The 19,501-nt window shown below is 32.8% G+C and overlaps 1 protein-coding gene across 3 annotated transcripts in view; it reads left to right on the forward strand.

Moving 5' to 3' along the window:
* Nucleotides 1-19,123, forward strand: part of LOC129229416 (dnaJ homolog subfamily B member 6-like) — a 111,206-nt gene extending 92,083 nt beyond the window's left edge. For all 3 annotated transcript variants that reach the window (XM_054863737.1, XM_054863729.1, XM_054863721.1), the window contains exons 5-7: nt 5,004-5,091; nt 13,445-13,570; nt 17,583-19,123. In XM_054863737.1, coding sequence (XP_054719712.1) covers nt 5,004-5,091; nt 13,445-13,570; nt 17,583-17,685 — 317 coding nt within the window. In that variant the 3' untranslated portion in view covers nt 17,686-19,123. The remainder of the gene's footprint in view (nt 1-5,003; nt 5,092-13,444; nt 13,571-17,582) is intronic.
* Nucleotides 19,124-19,501: the final 378 nt, after the last annotated feature.

The raw sequence follows: 19,501 nt of genomic DNA on the forward strand, positions 1-19,501 counted from the left end.
CATGTTAAAGGGTGCGCTGAATCTATAAATCATTTTTGGAAACTATCTGTCCGTCTGTTTCTGTTTCGCATTTATTTGATCGATTTCTTGAGGGTGATCTAACTCAAAACGCAATGCATGGAATCGAAAGGAACTTGGTGTATATGTGCATCTCTTTGTGAGTGGTGTTGATTAATTTTGGCGCTTATCTCTTAAGAGGTTGACCCAATCGAAAGATTTCCACTTTCGGCATGACTGCTGTCTGTTGAACAATAACACAAGGATTCACATAAAAATTGGTACACATATGCACCTCAATGAGAAAGGTGCAGATAAATTTTTGCCACCAATTATTTCGAAGGGATGACACAGCAGGATGGTTTACTCCTCAAGCATTAGGACTTCTTATATCTCAGAAAATAATACAGGAGTTTAAACAAAAACTGAAATACAAGTGCACCTCAACTGAAATATTTGTTTATTCGCCTTTGGGTTTTGCCCTTATTGCCCAAGAAGAGGACTCTGAATGCTTTTGTCTTCTGCTATGACTTACATATTCTCTTTAATAATTAAGTGCCTATACAATTTGCATGATTAGAACTATTGCCATCTTTAAATCTTGATTGCAATGATACATGAATTTGAAATTTCACTAAGGCAGCAAATTGCTCCAACCTAGCTAAAATAAATCGTCAAGTTTAAATGTCACCATAAAAAAAATTTTGGTGAATACCAAAATACGAAAGAATCGATTGCTCATATGAAATATAGAAAGGAAAGTTTCGTTATGCCCACATCATACTTCACTGCACACGCCAGGGTCCTCTACAATGGCGGATTTATCATGTCGCAAAGAAAAAGGCGCCCCATGACCATAAGGGATTTGAAGGGAATACAAAAATGCACATGATAAATGTTTCATACAATTCTGTGATAGAGAAAGGAGCTCCAAATATGCATTTACCGGCCCCCAAACCTATGAGTCTGCCACTGGTCCTCCGTACAAACCATAGAGGTTTTGCTACCAGTTTTTAAGATTCCCTAAAGAGCAGAAGCTAAGCATCTAATCCTGAATAGGGGATAAACAACCCCAGCCCACTCTCCCCAGAGGTATTGATTTAGGATGGAACCTTGGAAGACTTCAACCACAGCTGATTGAACGTGCACCAGTCAAATTAACGCAAATAGTGAATTTTTGACCGTTGTTGGTATCAAGTACGTGACTCTTTAGTTACGAACTCAGTGCCTTACTGATTGGGCTACCTCGGCTCCAATTAATTAGCTGTAAAACTGATAAAAACTATAAATTTTTGCTTTATGTCAGAAGTTCGAGTATGTACAAGCAGGAGCAGCATCCAAGAACTAAATGCTTTTTGGATATGCATAGGTTGGAAAGTTTTTTTTTTTTTGCATTGATAAGTTGTTACGAAAGGATGAAGTTTTAGGATACAGCTTTGTGACCCGATAAGGGGTATTTCATTTCAACACCAAACCAAAACGTATTGTGTGAAACTGAATCAGAAAATCGGTTTCCAGCAAATGAACTCTGAAGTGCAATCATGATTAATGCTCGTACATGGACAGTCATAGGTTTCCAAAATGAACGGTAAGGGCTTTTAATGTCACGAGATAGTTACCCTGCGTTTCCTCCTAGAGATTGTTTCTGGCAGAAATTCCCTTTAAGAGAGCAAAATATTCTACGTTGTCCTTTTTAGGCAGGGAACACAAAAATTAACTTTCTTTTTAACACTGTTATTTTGCCTCTCACAACAAATATGGTTACTGTTTCCCTTTGAGTGAAAATAGCTACTTCGTTCAGTTTACCAAAAATATTGACTAAGTATTTATCATCTATCATTCCTAATGTAAAACCTTGAAAACAGCTGAAAATATTGATACCTTTTGCTCCAGTTGAAAAACTCTCATTTAATCTGGAAATTCATACATTCTTTTAAAAACTATTGTTTTAGTACCACCAACATATTTCATATGGAAAAAGAACAATTTGTGCTGCCTACCCATGTCTTCATAAATCTTGCTAAATAGTCTTGACTAGAGAAAACAAGATTTTTTTAAAAAAAAGCTATTTCTGAAAATGTATCAAAAATTTTCCTCAAGTCAGGTAGTATGAGTAGTTACTTGAGTATGCTGCTATGGCGATGCAAAACATTGCTTCAATCTGGAGCAACATTATATATCCTTGATGTTCAATGTTTCATTTTTCTTGAAAATAGTGGGAAATACATTTATGCAACTGCTAACTCATGGTGAAACCCTTCTTATACTTCAGTGGAACCCAAGGGTTCCAGGGAAACACTTTGGGGTGTACTTGGCTTGCCAGATTTCTGAAATGTTCAAACGGGACACTGAAATGCCCCCCACCTCCCAGCGTTGCAAGTATTAAAAAGGGGCTGATTTTTGAAGTATAGGGCAGTTTATTCTCAATGCTATGAATAAATGGTTACTAAATATGAACATAAAACAGAGGTAAAAAAAAATGACATAAGCAGAAAATTTGAACGTTTCACTTCATAGATGTAAATATTTACATTTCATTTTAGTTAGGAAAAACACTTTGAATGAGGGAAAAAGAAATGTTCCACTATTTAGATATCCTTTTCATTTTATAGGACTTTTTTCGATAGTCTTTTTTGGTTTAAATCTTGTTGTAAAAATCTACACAAACCAGGGTTGGGTTTTGGACTGTCCAAAACTGGTTTAGGACAGGACAGATGGTTTTTACCGTTCTAAACTGTCCAAAAGTATGCTAACACTAAAGGAGTGTAATCTAATCAATTCCTATTTACTGCAATATTTGTAATGCAGAAATATAAATATAATTAAACTGTAATTAATGAATATTTGATAATATTTTTCTCTGAAATGTTCATTCAAAAAATATTTTACTCAAAAAAAAAAAAAAAAAGAAAAAAAAATGCAAATAACTCTGTAACATGAAAACTTCATTATGTAACAATTAGTAGAGTTATGAAAGAAAATTCACAACACTACGAAGAAAACTAATTTCAGTTCCATTCATAACTCAAAGGAATGTTATTAAATATGCAATATTTAGGTGCAGCACAAAAAAAAAAAAAAAAAAAAAAAAAAAAAAAAAAAAAAAAAAACAAGCTTAATTTTTAGATGGTTTTTGCATATAAGTTTTACATGTTATTTTAACGAAAATTTGTTTTTTAATTATAGTTTAAAGAACTATTGATGATTAAATAGGTGCACTTATAGTTTAAAACTTGTGCAATTTCTTTTTTTAATTTATATTTTTAATACAATACATTCAATAACTACAATGAACAAAAACTATAGTAGTTTGACACTTTTTAGAAACTAATAATTGGCATTTTCCTAAAGTAGTTAGGTGGTAATTTAGTTTTAGATCATGAAATGGCACCATAGTCAAAAGAAGAAAATCTTCACAAAACTAAAAGACTCACAAATATTTATTTTTTTCCTTCAATTTAAAAATTGGCATTGATTGCATTTAAGATAATTATTGTACTATATTTTGAACACTTTCATTTTCACACATGTATAAATGTCAAAAAATTTGGTTACTATTATGCACAAAAAAAAAAAAAAAAAAACTTATTGAAATTTTTAATGAAGAATTCAACTTCTATGTAACTAGATTAGAATCAGCTCTATAAATAAGTTAACATATATTTTTCTGGAATGTTCACCATTGAATAAATATTCAATGTAAAACATAACTTTGACACATTTTATTCTGTTTATGATATTTTCTCACAAAATACAGTTTCTATAAAAATTTAGTTTGGACACAAGGGTTTTGGACAGAACAGTAAAAAACCATGGTATTTACCGTGGTTTTTACTGTAGTGTCCAGAACCTTGCCAACCCTGACGCAAACTAATTCGGTTTTTATTTTATAAGTCAATGTTAAAAATGATAAAGTAATTATCCTAAATAATCCTTCACACTTAATTATATTTAAACCTTTTTGATCATTTGTAATCAAATTTATATTTTTCCGGGACGTGAAGTAAACCAGCTGGAATGGCGGGATTTTGTCTGAAAACCGGGACGGTCCCTGTCAAACCAGAACGTCTGGCAAGCCTAGGTATACTCCATATACGCTATATACTGTCAAACATTTTTTAGACATATAGCGTATACAATAAAGCTTCAAAAATTTTCATTTAATGGCATATTACGTATATGATCACATACATATATTGTGCGTAATGAATTACTGGGAGTATACCCTCAGAAAAATAGATGGGAACATCACTGCTAGTGACAGCCATTTTTAAGTGTTCTCTTTTATCCAGAATATCAATTTTACTAAAGGAAGTCTGGTTCAGGTCGCTTCCAGTAATTGAAATTCGGCTTCAGCTTTTTCAACAATACCAGTTTTCTAACACTAGAATTACGGGAGGTGTCTGCTAACTGCTTCTCTGTACTTTCCAGGAGAAACTTAATCCTTCCTTAATTTTTCCTAAACCATTGTGCTGTGCCATAATATAAATTTTTTCGAGAAAATTGAATTTTATTTAAAACCCAAACTAAATGGTTGTAACTAAAATGTGGTCAGATGACATTTCGACACTTTTGAACAAAAACGAAAAGCTAACACATTTACTGATGGTGAAACACAGCAGAAATTTTAAAATGTCTCTTTTAACATATCATTACACAGATTTGAAGCATTCATAATGTTTTAATACATAAAAAGTGGCATTAGCCACTTGTTTCTGAAATGCAACTGAAACAGCGCTGCTTATTTTGAGGTATTTTAAACTTTTTCAAACTACTTCATTATCCATCCTTAAAATCCCCTCATCCTTTAAATGAACTGCATTTATTATAAAATGTCTTCATTTTAAACTAATATTTACAAATGTATAAAATTATGTGGAGAATTATGCAAATGTCTTCTCCAGGGGTCAAAATGATCCCCGCCGTATTTTTAGGTACACTAAGGCCGCCGTAATTCTAGTGTTATAAATGTCCATGAAGAAATATAATTAAAACATGTTTTTCAGGTGGTCTACGTACTCGTGATCCATTCCAAAGTTTGGGATTTGGATTTAACGCCTTCCCACAGCTGTTTGGCAACGATTTTCAATCAGGGTAAATATTTTTTTCTTTGTTGTGCAACATTTTGAACAAAATACGATTACCATCAAGTAATGAGACAGATTATAAACAAAAATGTTATGGTTTTTGTCTGATGTAAAGTGATCTCAGGGATCGCGCTAAGGATTTCTAATTGTTTGCCAGTAAATTAGCCAAATTTTTAAAGTGTTAGCCAAATTTCAAAAGTCTTAGTCAAAGACTAACTTTTACTCATTTTAATGTATTTTTGTCTGCAGAAATATTTAATCAGAAAGTTAAGTATAACTTAATTTTTGACAATATTTTGAGGATGTGGGCAGGGGTATATCCAGGAATTTTTGTCCGTTTTTAGGAACTTGGTGAGAAAAAAAATGCAAATTAAGTAGTTTTTCTACAAATCATATGTAATTTTTCAAAGGAAAAAAAATGGCTAAAAACAACTTCAAGTGATTTATCATTCTTGAATAAATTTGAGAGTAGAAATAAAAGCTTTTAACGAAGTAAAGACTGCATTCCTATCTTACTCCGATGTTTCAGACATCGAACACAATGAAACAAACGCGCCATTCAACAAGGCATCCGCCAACACTTTCTACTCGGTAGCCAATCAGCGATAGGCGCAAGTACAGTGGCGCAAAGAGGCGAGAGTCAAACGTCATCCTTCCTTCGATCCGATTGAGATGTAACGCTCCGATCCGATGTACGTAACGCTCCGATCCGATGCAAACACGCGTGCACGCACCTCAATCTGCTCGGAGTGGTCCGAGGATAAAACAACTTTCAGTGATTGCTAGTCTGGGAGTTTTGTGAAAGGTTTGTTTTTAGGGGTCGGAATTTTGTGAAGGGTCCATTTTTAGGGGTCCAAATTTTGTGTATGGACCTAATTTTTATCTAGATTGACATCTAAAGGGAGATTTTTTTCTCCTCTGTGTATGTTTTAGAAAATTTTCTGTTCGCCAATAAATTCGCCAAATTTGAATTTTTTTCGCCGATTTTACGATTTTATCGCATTTGGTGCATTGGCAAATGCTTAACTCGGTCCCTGGATCTTCAAAGTTTCTTCTTTCTTCCTGCACACGCTTACTAAGCAGCTACCGTGATGTAATTTTTCTGGAAGTACTCTGATGGAAGGCCATTTAAGATTTTTATTATATTGCTTTTTAGATATTTTATGTTTTAAAATGTCATTCCTTGAATGCTAGTTTGTCTCTTAAAAATGCTTTAAATTAGAATAATTTAAAGTATACCTTGAATAAGCAGAGTTTTCCCAGGGATTAAAAAAGAGCATGGTGCTATTTTTTAAAAAAGGGCACTTTTTTGAGAAAAGGGCATTATTTCGAAACTAAAAGGCATTTATCACTTCAAAGCATTAGTGGATATAGTCATAGAATATATACTGCTATTCCTGGTTTCAAATGTCTTATTATCGCAACAATAAAAATTTCAGAACATCCATGAATTACTTCCTAGGATAATTCAATAGTTTTTAATCATTTTAAAATAGTTATGATGACTAATTCTTTCAGCTGTTAGTAGCTGTAACATAAAAAACTTTTAATTACAAAAGTAATAATTGCTCTTGGACTAACCACTACAATAAGGAAACCAAAACCAATAAACAGCACCAGTTTGAAAGCACTTGTTGTTTATTTTCAATAAGTCACTTGTTTTCAACTGAAATGTCCAAAACCATCCACATTTGGCTTTTACATGCTGAATTCTTTGTATTTTTTCGTTTTTTCGATGCCACATGTCACGTGAAATATTTGCATTTTGCTGTAGTTCTGCAACAATCATTTGTCATCTGCTTTCGATTTCGATATTTCTTATTATTTTTTTAGTAGAACACAATATGAAGAATATTGAGCAAAAATACAAACCTATTTTTCAGACCAAAAAATGCTCGGCGTACATATGATGCATAATTATAAAACAGAATGTATTATCCACGAATTATGTAAAAAAACTGTTTTAGCAAATAATTGCGATTTAGATTATTATAGACTGATATAAAAATTCCATAAAAAATAAATTCACAGCTCACGGAAAGAAAAATTTTTTTAAAAAAATGACGCAGATTTTAGGTCGGTGGATTTGTGGCGTTCCACTGCACCTGCTTAATTCTAATTCAAAATGTAAAAGCACTATTGAAAACTTCAAATTGAATGAAAGATTATAAAATGCAGGGCTAACTTTACGTTTATCTGGCTGGAACAGAAGAGTTAGAATTATCTTTAAACGCATGTCAGTTGGACAAAGAAACACTTCCCTTGTGTAAGGAGGAAGGGTGGCAGCCAGTATTCTTCCCTGGAATAAGTGTAAACAGACCCCCATCATTGAATAAGAGGTGATGCAAACTCTGAGGCAAGGAGTAAGGAAGTGATTCTGGGAATTCAGCAGTGACTTATCAGTAGTGAGTGATCAGCCCAAAGTGAAAGGCCCTTGGAAGAACATTGTTTAATCTCTACAATTCCCAGGCTACTTTTTATCCCTTGTGGTGCCTGATAGTGGAAGGCATGCTTTTCTCATAGTCAGCTAATAGCAATCCAAGTGGGAGGAGAGGGGGGAGGGGTGGATGTTTGCTATTATCACATAGAGGAAAGACATTGTAGGAAAACTAAGGGAGAGGACACTGGCTCCCTTCCTTTTCCTAGTAAGAATCTTAAATCAAAAGAGTGCCAGTTCATTAACAAATCAGCAATCAGGGAGCTGTTTTACCAATAAAACGGCAAGTTGGGCACGTCCTAAGAATCAAAGGACAAGTTGGGAGTGGTGCCTTCCCACCCAAGCCTGGAGGAGGGTCTGGAATAAGAAACAGGGCTGATTGAGTTCATAAACAATAAATAAATGTAATTTTCTGCAGCAAGGGGTAATGCTTAGTTATAAATAATAATAATAAAATATGAAACTAAAAAAGGTTAAATCATTCATTTTTAAAAATATTGAAATTATGCATCTTTAAAAAAAAAAAAATCGTTTCCAGAATGATTATGTGTGCGCTTCGCCTCTTAAACATTTAAGGGAGTTCTGAGATTCAAACTTTTTTTTGTTTTTTCTTTTGTTAATCTGTAACTGTATTCTGTGTTAATGCATACAATTAAAACTACATACATTTTATACTGCACCGCTTTGCCCATAGAAGAAAATTAAAAAGTCATTTGGTTCGCCTGTATATTTACAAATAATGGATGATGGAATTTCTCGTCAATTTGCTATGTTAATTTTTTTCCCATGTTATGGTAGTTTGTTCCACCACGTTATGATAATTTGCTCATCCATGTTATGATAATTTGCTCGGTAAAATGTTCTTAAAATTGGAATTGGAAAAGGACAAAATCGAATTTTCGAAAAATCACATCGAGGTGCTCACCCCTATGCTACAAACTGAATCCGTGCCAAATTTCATGAAAATCGGCCAAACAGTCTAGGCGCTATGCGCATAGCAGACATCCAGAGACACAGACTTTCAACTTTATTATTAGTAAAGAAGATTTATTGAGTTAAATCATGTATCATTTAAGCAATCTGTAGTGTGTATAAATCAAATTTCTGTAGAATATTTAAATGACAAGATAAAAGAAAGAAAAAGAAAAATACTTCGTTTTTTTTGGCAACCAAGATAAATGGTGCAGCCAGAGCAAAAAAGAATACAAAAAAAAAAAAAAAAAATAGCTGTGTAACTCTGTGCTCTTATTACCAAATTTAATGACAAATTTTCACCTTTTAAATATTTTTTTAAATCACAGTGTAATAAAAAAGATGTATGAAGAGTAGAAGTATAAATAAACATTAATTTTTACTAGTACAATGTCTTTTTTATTGAGATGTGTTAAAAGAATAGTTTCATTATTTGGATTTGTATTGTAAAAAATAATTGGAGTTATTGGTGAATTGGAAAAAACTTCAGAACTTGTCTTTTTATTTGAGGCTCTTAATTTAAAGAGAGCTTTAAAATAGAAATTTCATTCCTAAGCCATTAAATCTGGTGAAATAATCTCTACAATGGAAAACATATTGATTTTCCTACAGCCTATTTGTAGAAGTCTTCTTAATGATACATACATAAATTAATATGATGTGTAACTTTTTTTTTTCTTTTGTCTTTAGACAAAATTTGTGTTGATCCTTTGATTTTTAAAATTTTGTAATGTACATCAGACTTGTGGTTCATTTGTAGATACTGCAAAATACTTTTTATGCTTAAAAATACTTGATTTTAATTTCACATTTTTATATATTTATTGTAAAAGCTATAATTATGAGGAAATTGAGATTCAAGATTTTGTTCTTGGTTACTTATAGTTATGTCTTAACTCTCACAGTAAGTTATCTCTTTGATTATTCATTTATGCAGAGGTCTATTTATTAAATTTGGTACTTTTTTTAGTAGTTAAAGATTTTTAAATAATATTTCCCCCATAGAAAGTTCTATTTATGAGGAAATGAAATTACAAAATTTTTGTTTCAATTGTTTAATTAATCATAAAGTAATAAGGTACAAATGTGAATGTTAAACATTCATTAGCAATTTATTCATCAAGTGTTCATGACTTTCCAAATGACTTTCCAAAAATAAAATCGTTAAAAAAAAAAAAAAAAAAAAAAAAAAAAAAAAATTACCAACCTTGCCACACACTGCCTTTAGCATTGAGCTTTATGATTACTGTGTAATTTTCATACAGATAAATGGCCTGCATTAAAGGACAACTAATAGTAAAAAAGTCAATACTAAATTAAAAGTGTCTATGGGCAATGATCTGTTGACTAATGTTTGAATTGTCATGCCTAGTTAACAGAAGAGTATAATTTTATAAACAATAAGAAAATTGATATTCAGAATTTGAATCAAATTTTGAAGCATATTTTAAGTTGAAATTCTAAAAATGGAACAAAATAAATCATTGCTTTTTGAAATAAACTATTTGCTAATTCTGAAAGTATTTGAAAAAATAGTTGATGGAGAAATTGTAGTATTAAAAATCATTATCATTATAATTAATTGGCAGCTGCAGATTATGTATTGGCAATTAAGTGTTATTCAGCTTATTTGCTTATCAGTGCATCCCTAATAATTATTCATCCATGTGTTTACTCATAAAGCCCGTATGATTGCATAGGTTTGTTCATAGGCGGATTTACGGGGGTGCCAGGGAGTGCGCCGCACCCCCAAAATTTTTGGTTGGGTTTTGAAAAAAAAAATAGTTTAGTATATTTCACTCAGAAACGCAGTTGGGGGAAAAAAATTCATAGCTGCTATACTAGTAAATTTACTTGAATCCAGTGTATCACCACACGTCGCTAGTGCAAAAAAAAAAAACATAACTGTTCTCATATTAAGAATTAAAGTAATTTTATCCATTTGGAGAAAAAAAAACCCTAATAAATAATTTCATTCAAATAAAGAAACTTCTCTAGCAATTTATTGTTCAGTGCTGTGTTATTGTCAAGAGTAATTGCATGTTCTGTAATTGGGTATTTATTCGTATATCAATTCAAATTCTTCTATTTTAAAACAATAATGGCTAATAAAGTCCAGAAAAAAACATGGCTATTGCAAGAAACTTGATCAATAAAATCTGCACCGAAATCAACCGAAAACCAACAATTTTAAGGTAAATAATCAGAAATTTTTGAAGGAGTATTTCCGGACATTTTGCTGCAGTTATGCATCCAGGGGGGAAGGGGCACAAGACTGGTGACCCTCCCCACAAAATGCTGAGTAGATGTTTTTAAAAAAATATTCTTTATTATTGAAGAGAAGAAAAGATCTCATTTTGGGAAAACGCAGTTATTTTACGGAAAAAAAAAAAAGAATGTCGGGAAAAAATCTTAATTTCTCTTTCAAAAAGAAATATTGACATATAAGTTTTTCAACAGCTTCAGATTATTGGCGGCGAATTGTGCGCCTTCTCGCACAATCCTCTTTCTTTCATGTCTTTCCTCCCCTCCCCCCCCCTTTTTTTTCTATTTCGTTTTCATTTTTTCTATTAGTCCTCAAACTGTTTCTTCTCCAAAGCCCTTTCTCCAGTTAAAGTTATTATAGAGTACCTCAAATTTCGTTTCCTGGGCTTCACTTTCGCAAAATTTCCAAGGAAGATCTTTTAATCGCCTAAATACATCGAAAATCGTTTAAAATTGCGTTTTTGGAGCTTCAGTTTTGAAAAACTGCAGTCCCTAACGTTATCAAACGTGGTCTTACACTTATGTGTTTAAGACTTTAATTTTGGAAAATATTCGAACAAGGGCCTCTGACCCCCTTTCTCTATTATCATCAAAGAGTGTTAATATTTTGGTTTTAAAAACTACTATTTTGAAATATTTAGGTGGGAGAATCCTTCTTTTTTTTTTTGATACGATGGATTATTGCAGAAGAACTTCATTTTTAGGACTTCAATTTCGAAAATTTTCCAGGGGAGAGCTCCAAAACACCCCGTCCGGCAACAGCATCAAAAATTGTTCTCCATAGTATTTTTGGAACTTCAATTATGAAAAGTTAAAGAGGTAGCGTGGGGGAGGGGGAGGGGGTTACGTATTTCTTTCTGCTTTTCAAAAAATCGGTTGGAGACAGTCTATGAGTCTCATTCATAACCCAAACTATAAATATGGACTATAATCACATTTATAAGACTAAAATTTCTAAAAATAGCCTTGGAGCCACACGTACCTTTCTTGCCTCTAAAATATCACCAAGAACTGTAAAACTGCGTTTTCAGAACTACTATTTCAAATTTTTTTCTGGGGCGTGAATCCCATTCCAAACCAGTTGCTAGATTCACCCATTGCTTCTAATATCGACTTTCGTTTAAGACTTTTTCTGCAGTTTGAAATGTTAAGAAGTGCCCATCAGCTAATCTTACTAAATATGGTTTACATCGCGTTTTTTAGACTTAAAAGTGTGTCCCGCCCTAAAATTATTTTCTGATTTCGCCACTGCCTTGTTATTCCGGGAATACTCCACCCCCTCGTCAGATCCCTGTTATTGTTGCACCCCCAAATATTTCGGCCTAAATCCGCCTATGGGTTTGTTATAATACATACAGTTATAATGTTATTATTTCTAATTCTACTATTACATTGCACAATAATTGGAAATTAATTAAAGCACAATTGCTTTCCTGTAACAACTTAAGTTCTGTTAGTGAAGCATCAAAATTTCACTTTCAAAACGATCAATGCTATTAAAGATCGACTGCAAACTAGTAATAAAATCAAGATTTAATATTGATGTGAAACATTGAGTAATTATTAATTAAATGCAGATAGTGTTTAATTAAGGAAAGTCAATTAACCTTTTAAGTTATTTTCCTCTCCTAAGGGGGACATGTCCCACACATTAATAACTGCTCATCTATTGTATCCATTTTTGTTTTAAAAATGTTATTTTTATGAATGTCCTAATTAAGTAATTCATTGTTCTAATAATCCAAGAGCCCCTGAATGCCTGACCTACATTATAACATTATAGTAAAAAGAAGGTTCAAAATTTTTCTGCTTAAGCACATCACAGCAGGTAAGAAAGGCTCGCTATTACTTAAACTGAGTCATGCTGACTTTGGCAGGAAACAGGTAGCAAAGGTGCATAAAATTGCTGCATAAACTAAACATCCTAGATTCATTCTATGTCACTTGATCTGTTGGACCCCATCCAATTATCTCAGATTTGGAGAATGTTCTAGAGAGGTGCAGACATGCTTTGAAATTAACCTGTGCAAATTTTCAGCTTCAAAGACACAAACCATCAGGATCTAGGATAACTTATAAAGAAAAAAAATAGTGGGTGTCCAAAATAGCCCCCAATGGGCGAACCATGCTAAACATGGCAATTCATTTCACAAAGCTGATCCACCATTTTGGAGCCCTTTTTGTTAATTGATCTTAGATCCTCAGAATATTGGTCTTGGAAGATGAAAATTTGTATAGGTGAGTTTCAAAGGCATGTTTGCCTTTGAAACTCACCTATACAAATTTTCCTATACAACTTCATATACAACATATCATATATCCCTTCAACTTCATATATCCCTATACAACTTCATTCATATCGGAAATGGTTGGGTGGAGGCGATGAGGTCACTTGACATGGAATGACTCAGTTTTTGACACAACATTTGCTACCTGTTTCTTGCCTAAGTCAGCGCTACTCGGCTTAAATAATAGCAAACCTTTCTTACCTGCTGTGACGTGCTTAAGCAGAAAATTTTTGGGTCTTTATACTGTGACGCAGGTCTGGCGCTCATGGGCTCTTGCTCTTTAAGTCTCAAGTCACCAAAACTCCATTTCAAAATACTAGTTTGAAATATAATATCTAGTGCTCTTATATTTTGTGTTTCGCATTTGGTCAAATTAAGCATAAACTTGGTGTTTCTAGCTTTCCAGATTTTACTAACACCTTTAACGCCACTGTCTCAACTGCGGGAAGCGCACCTAGTGTAGGAGTTCGAAAAACCACAACTTCTACAAGATTTGTAAATGGCAAAAAAATAGAAACTAAAAAGTAAGTAAGCCTATTTTTTCTCTCCCTTAATTTAAAATGTATTTTCTTTTTGACAAATCTTGAACATTTGTCAGTTGTGTATAGAAAATATCAGTTTGGAGTAGTGATGTGAAATTGGGTAAATACCCAGCGGGTAGGTAAATAGTTTTGGGGTATTTACCCAAGGCCTGCGTAAATACCCAAAAACTGGATATTTTACAAAAAAATGCAAAAAAATGCAAAACTGATACATACATATGTATTGCACAGTTTATAATATATTTTATGGAAAGACTTGATGAAATTATGGAAGAAACTTATCGTGAACCAAAGAATCTTTCCTTCCGATGTCATAATTGGAGAAGATGTTTGCTTTTTTCTGTAACCAACTAAGTTTTTTACTTTTTGTAGAATGGCTTTTTATATCTGAAATTTGGCTATCAACATTGATTAGGCATATCCAACACATTTAATGTGAATATCATATTAAAATGCCGAGTTGTTTCACACAATAATTCTTTAAATATGTGATCAAAATAAAATTTTTGGGCAAAATTTTATTGTTTTGTGTATGGTTGGTTATACAAGGTGTATTCCAAAAGTAATGCAATGGTTTTTTCCGGGCCGCTTTTATTGGTCGAAGTATAATAGTACTACTTGGTTTAGGTGAGAGGGACCCTGAGGGTTTTCCGGAAAACCAGTCTCGGAGGTTCTCCAAGCTGTGAAATAGGCCGGACGTAAGTTAATGTTAACCTCTGTGCATCGACCGTGTCGGGAAAAATGGTACGCAATTAAGTTCTGTTGCTTAACCAACAAAATCTCTTGAGGACACTAACAAAATGATTCATGAGGCTTACGGAGACTCTTCTCTGTTGCATTCACAAGTTTTGAGGTGGTTTAAGACCTGTTAAGAGGGCCGGGAAGAGGTTCAAGATGAAGAACTCTCTGGGCGGCTGTCAACCAGCAAAACCGACGGCAATGTGACTCGTGTTCCTCAATTGTTGGACTTTGACCCTCAATTGACTATTAAGATGCAGGGGTCTGGCCAGGGGATATTTGGGTCCGTTAACGGACCCTTCACAAAAATCCGATCAACCAAAACGGACCTTTCACAAAATCCCGATCAAACAAAACGGACCTTTCACAAAATCCCGATCAAACAAAACGGACCCTTCACAAAATTCTGATAAACAAGATCGGATCTGTCACAAATTGTTTATTGAAAGAGCAAATCTGAAAGCAAAAAAACGCATATTTCTGTGTATAAACCGATAATTTTTGGAACCTTTTTTTAAGTCAAATTAGAGGGATCAGCTTATACAAAATCGGCTAATTTTGAAAAAAAGAAAAAATCGTCACTCTTGCGATGCTCCTGCAAGCGATAAATAATTGCTACTGCCAAATAAATATAATGGTTGTTTGTTTTATCACAGCTAATTAGCAGCGGTGTTGTTGTAAACTTTTTTGAAAAGGCATTGGTAAGCACTTTTCTCCCCTCATGATTTAATAAACAATAATAATATATATATCTGCGAAATGAACTTAGAACTGCAAAGGGATAGTAAGGGTGAGGAAAAAATATGATCGCTTCAGATAGGGTTACCAACTTCAAAACTATCACCACTTAGTGTCTGGCGTTGCACCTTTATAATGACTTGATTAGAAAATATTCTCATCATTTTGTCGGCTTGTCAATATTTGCGTTTTTACGGTGCGGTGCGAGTTTGATTGTTACTTTGGGAGAAAATTATATGGGTTTTGATTTTTCGATGCTAACAAGGATGATTAACTTTAAATAAACTCTTTTAATTACCGTTTTTTTTTCTTTAGATGTCTACATTTTGAAAAATGCAATCTTTTAACATCCGATATGAGAATCATATTTTGTTCTTTTTTCAAGCTAACTTCGTTTTATTAGGATTCAAATAAATGGAAAAAATCTTTATTTAACTCTCATTTCAAGTTTTTAAAGCAAAATTCCATTTTCTGTAATGAGTCAAAAATAAAAATGCTGAATAGATGGTTTATTTTATTTTATTATTTTTTTGGGGGGGGGGAGGGGGGTCAACTGTGTCCACAGATATTAATGATATGTTATCATAGGACTCTAAAATGAAATTTTAAAATAATTTTATCGAAAATATTTCTTTTACAAGCCGTTTTTATACTTTTGATGCCTTCACTTTGAGAATTGCGATCTCTTTGCATCCGCTATGGGAATCCGATTTTTCGAACTTTTGATGATTATTACGCTTTGTTAAGAGGTAAACAATTGAAATATCTTTTTATTTTTGTTAAAATCACGGAATTTATAAGTTTTAAACGAAATTCTGTGCTTTTTAAGAGTGTCTTGGGTCAAAAAGTTGAATGCCGAACTCTATTCTGAATTTTGTTTTATTTATTTATATTTTTGTTACTATTATTTTAAATACTGTACAGAAATATATCTAGTATAATTTAACATAATGCAGAATTGTAGATAAATATTGATACTTGAATGAGCGATGCCCCCCTCCCCCCCCCCCCCCCCGCCAAATATCAGAAAAAAAATCCAGAATGATTTTCTCGTCATAGAAGAGGAAAACACTCAGCTCTAAGTTTAATTGATGCAGTTTGTGCCATCTCTAAATTCTAAAATTTCGTTTTAACACTTTTTTTTTTGTGAAATTTTTTGATTTTTCACAAAATTAATTCATTTTTCACAAAATTATTTGATTTTTCACAAAAAACGGACCCTGTGAAAAATCCTGGACAGACCCCTGAGATGGTTGCAAATGAACTGAACACGTCGTCTACTGCTGTGTTTCGCATTGCTCAAGATTTAGCGATGAGAAAACTGTGAAGCATTTTCCTGCCGAAGCACCTTGCCATAACGCGCTGCGAATCCGCAAGTTCCTGGCTGAACACTAGGTGAAAAGGTTGTTCCAGCCCCCTATAGTCCTGATGTCGCCCCAGCAGACTTCTTTTTGTTCCCTCGGATTAAGGCAGGCCTGAAATGAACCCATATTTCGTCCCTAGAAAGGATCTAATCAGCCGTGATGAAGATCTTAGGGGAGGTCCCCAAAAACGCCTTTCAGGGCACTTACCAGTCATGGCAGAGACGATGGATAAAATGAGCAGAAGCCCAAGGACATTAATTTGAAGAATTTTAAGTGTTTGTGCAAATCTGTTCGATAAATTACTTTAAAAAAAATAATTGCATTACTTTTGGAAAAGAAACTGTATATATACATAGTGGAATACATACAGAAAATTATTTTACTTGAATATAAATTTTTGAAATAAATACCTGGGTAAATACCCTGGGTATTTACCCCTAAAAATAAATACCGGGTATTTTACATCACTAGTTTGAAGTAAGCATTTTGTCTTTTAATGTGTCTGTGTATCTGTATGTGGCCTAAACGGATGGACCGAATTTGAAAAACTTTTTTTGTTCAAAAGGAAAGTTGATAGAGAGTGTTCTTAGCTAGGTTGCGTCTTCAGATGACATTAATTAATGAAGATATTAATTAAAAACCTCTAAAAGGTTTTTGCAATTTTTGCAGTGAATTTTTAAAAATTTAGTACCAAAATCTGAGTTTGATAGAATGAGTTTAGAACTTCTATCTCATATAGAATTCAAATTATAACACTTTTTAAAAGCAGATTTGAAATATGGCTAAGCCTTTATTCACATGATTTGTAAACAAATTAATTGTTGGGCGACAAGGAAATTAAACCCAATGATTAAAAATAAATTATCTGATGCCAGTTTCTATTTGTCAAAAAATAAATGATTTTTAATAGTGCAAGGCTTTTAAAAGAATTTTTAATTTTCTCTCTTGATTTCCCTCCCATTTGAGACCCAGTCAGGGTTTTTTTAAATTTTTAATTTTCAACTCTAGAAATTCGATCCAGGTAAATGGGGACCAGATAAAGGAGGTTCGAACTTATTTGATTAAATATAAACTGATGTATAAGAAACTATCGAATTAATTTAAAATGTATCATATTTCATTACACCTTCTTTTTCATTTCATTTTTCCCACAGAGTCTTAGCTAATGGTGTTGAAACAGTAACAGTTCATGAAGATGGAGTGTTGAAATCAAGGACTGTAAATGGTGTAGCCCAACAACTGCAGGCAATACGTTAATGCTTAAGCAATTATGCTAATTTTAAGGAGATAAAAAAAACTGTGTTGTTAATTTGAGTCATTTTTGAGCAAAATTGAATTGATTGCTCCGAAGTTCTGCTGCCATTTGGGAAAATTACTCTTAATGTCATGTATATATACTAATTGTAATATTTATGCTTACTTGAAGGCTGTAAAAATTCCTTTCAAAGACGAGTGTAAATGCATTTGTTTTACTCTTTGCTGAGTGTGTGAGTGAAAGATATTTGCAATTGATATTTATTTTACCTATTGTGGACTGCCGCATGATGCCGATTTTCCTCTTGTACTTAAAATTGTTCAATAGTCATGTTCTGCATTTTCTGTATGATCTGAGATTCTTTCTATGTTTAAATCGTCTGTATCTGTTCAATTTGGTCAGTGTTTACTCTGCTGAAATAGTTGCTTTTTTTTCAACATCTTTTTTTCTTTTATTCATGTCCTTCTTTTTAAAATGTGTAAAACTCCTAGGTAATTTTGAAATGAATATGATGTGTGTTATAAAATATGAAACTCAAAAGGCTTTAGCTACTATGAATATAAGCTGTGAAAACAGTAATAGCATTTTTCCCACTTGAAGTACAATTAATGGGGCTGGTATATCATCCACCATTCCATTTAAATACCAGTGTAGTTTTATTGTTTGAAAACTGTTTTTGCTTTAGTAAACTAATGTGATTATGTAAACCTTTTAGACTAAATAGTTAACTTATTTGTATCACTGACCAAAGGCGTAAATTAATATGTATATTAGTAAAACTATTAAAAGGTTTGAACTGAAATTTACTAAAGAAATAGTCATTTGAGATTAAAGATTTGAACAACAGTTTAACTATAATCACTAACACAGCCAGAATTTACTTTTTTTGAGAGGGTGGGCAAGTCATAAGTCCTTACATGTGTATAAAGTACTATACTAGGATTGGAAACATGCCTTAAAACTAAGAGTTCAGAGAGGTTTTGACACCCATCCTCCTTGCTGTCCTGGCTGTAATAAAACTGAAATTTTTGAAAAGTATAGAATATATTTGAGTAGACTTAATTTTAATATCTCTTAAATATGACAAACCTTGTGAACAAAAGTTTTTATAGATTTAAAATTGCATTTTAATGTGCATTAATAATAATCAAGGGCACAAATTCAAAAATATAGTTTGTACTTAAAATTGCAGTTTCAAAATTTTAGTTGAGATGCTCTTTTATGAATTAATAATTGTATACTGTTTTGTTTTGTCATTCATTACTACACAGTAAATGTTTAGTGCACATTGCTTCTGTATATATGTGTTCTTGTATGTATTATATTTGAGTTTTGTGCTTCTTGTGAACACTATTCCATGCAAAGAACTGAACTGGCAGGCATGCTGTTTATCAGTGTTAGATTATTTGTTCATGCTGGAGTAAAAACTGATTACTAATATGTATGGTCTCATCTTTTATCACACATTTTTTTTTCTTTCTTCCTTTCTTTTTTTTTGAGAAAAATAAAGAAGTTGAAATGAAATATAATTCTTTTAGCGTCTTGCTTGGTTTGCTTACTTTCTCAAAATAAACAAAGTTGGATTTCATCCTTATGTATTAATAACTCATTTACGACAAACAATGCACATGTGTATTTACCATAGCTCTTCAGCGAGGCCAAACACTGCATCCTTGTGTTGCAGAAATCTTTTCTCTGTCATTGGTTCCCAACCCTTTTGAGACCCTTCGTCCCCTCTAAATGTTGACACCTATCGCCTCCCCCCTCCCCTTCTTTCTTGAAAAACCATAAGTTAATGCTAGTGAGCATCTGTATTAT

Source organism: Uloborus diversus, chromosome 1 (genome assembly GCF_026930045.1).
Source record: "Uloborus diversus isolate 005 chromosome 1, Udiv.v.3.1, whole genome shotgun sequence".
Taxonomy (NCBI): Eukaryota; Metazoa; Arthropoda; class Arachnida; order Araneae; family Uloboridae; genus Uloborus; species Uloborus diversus.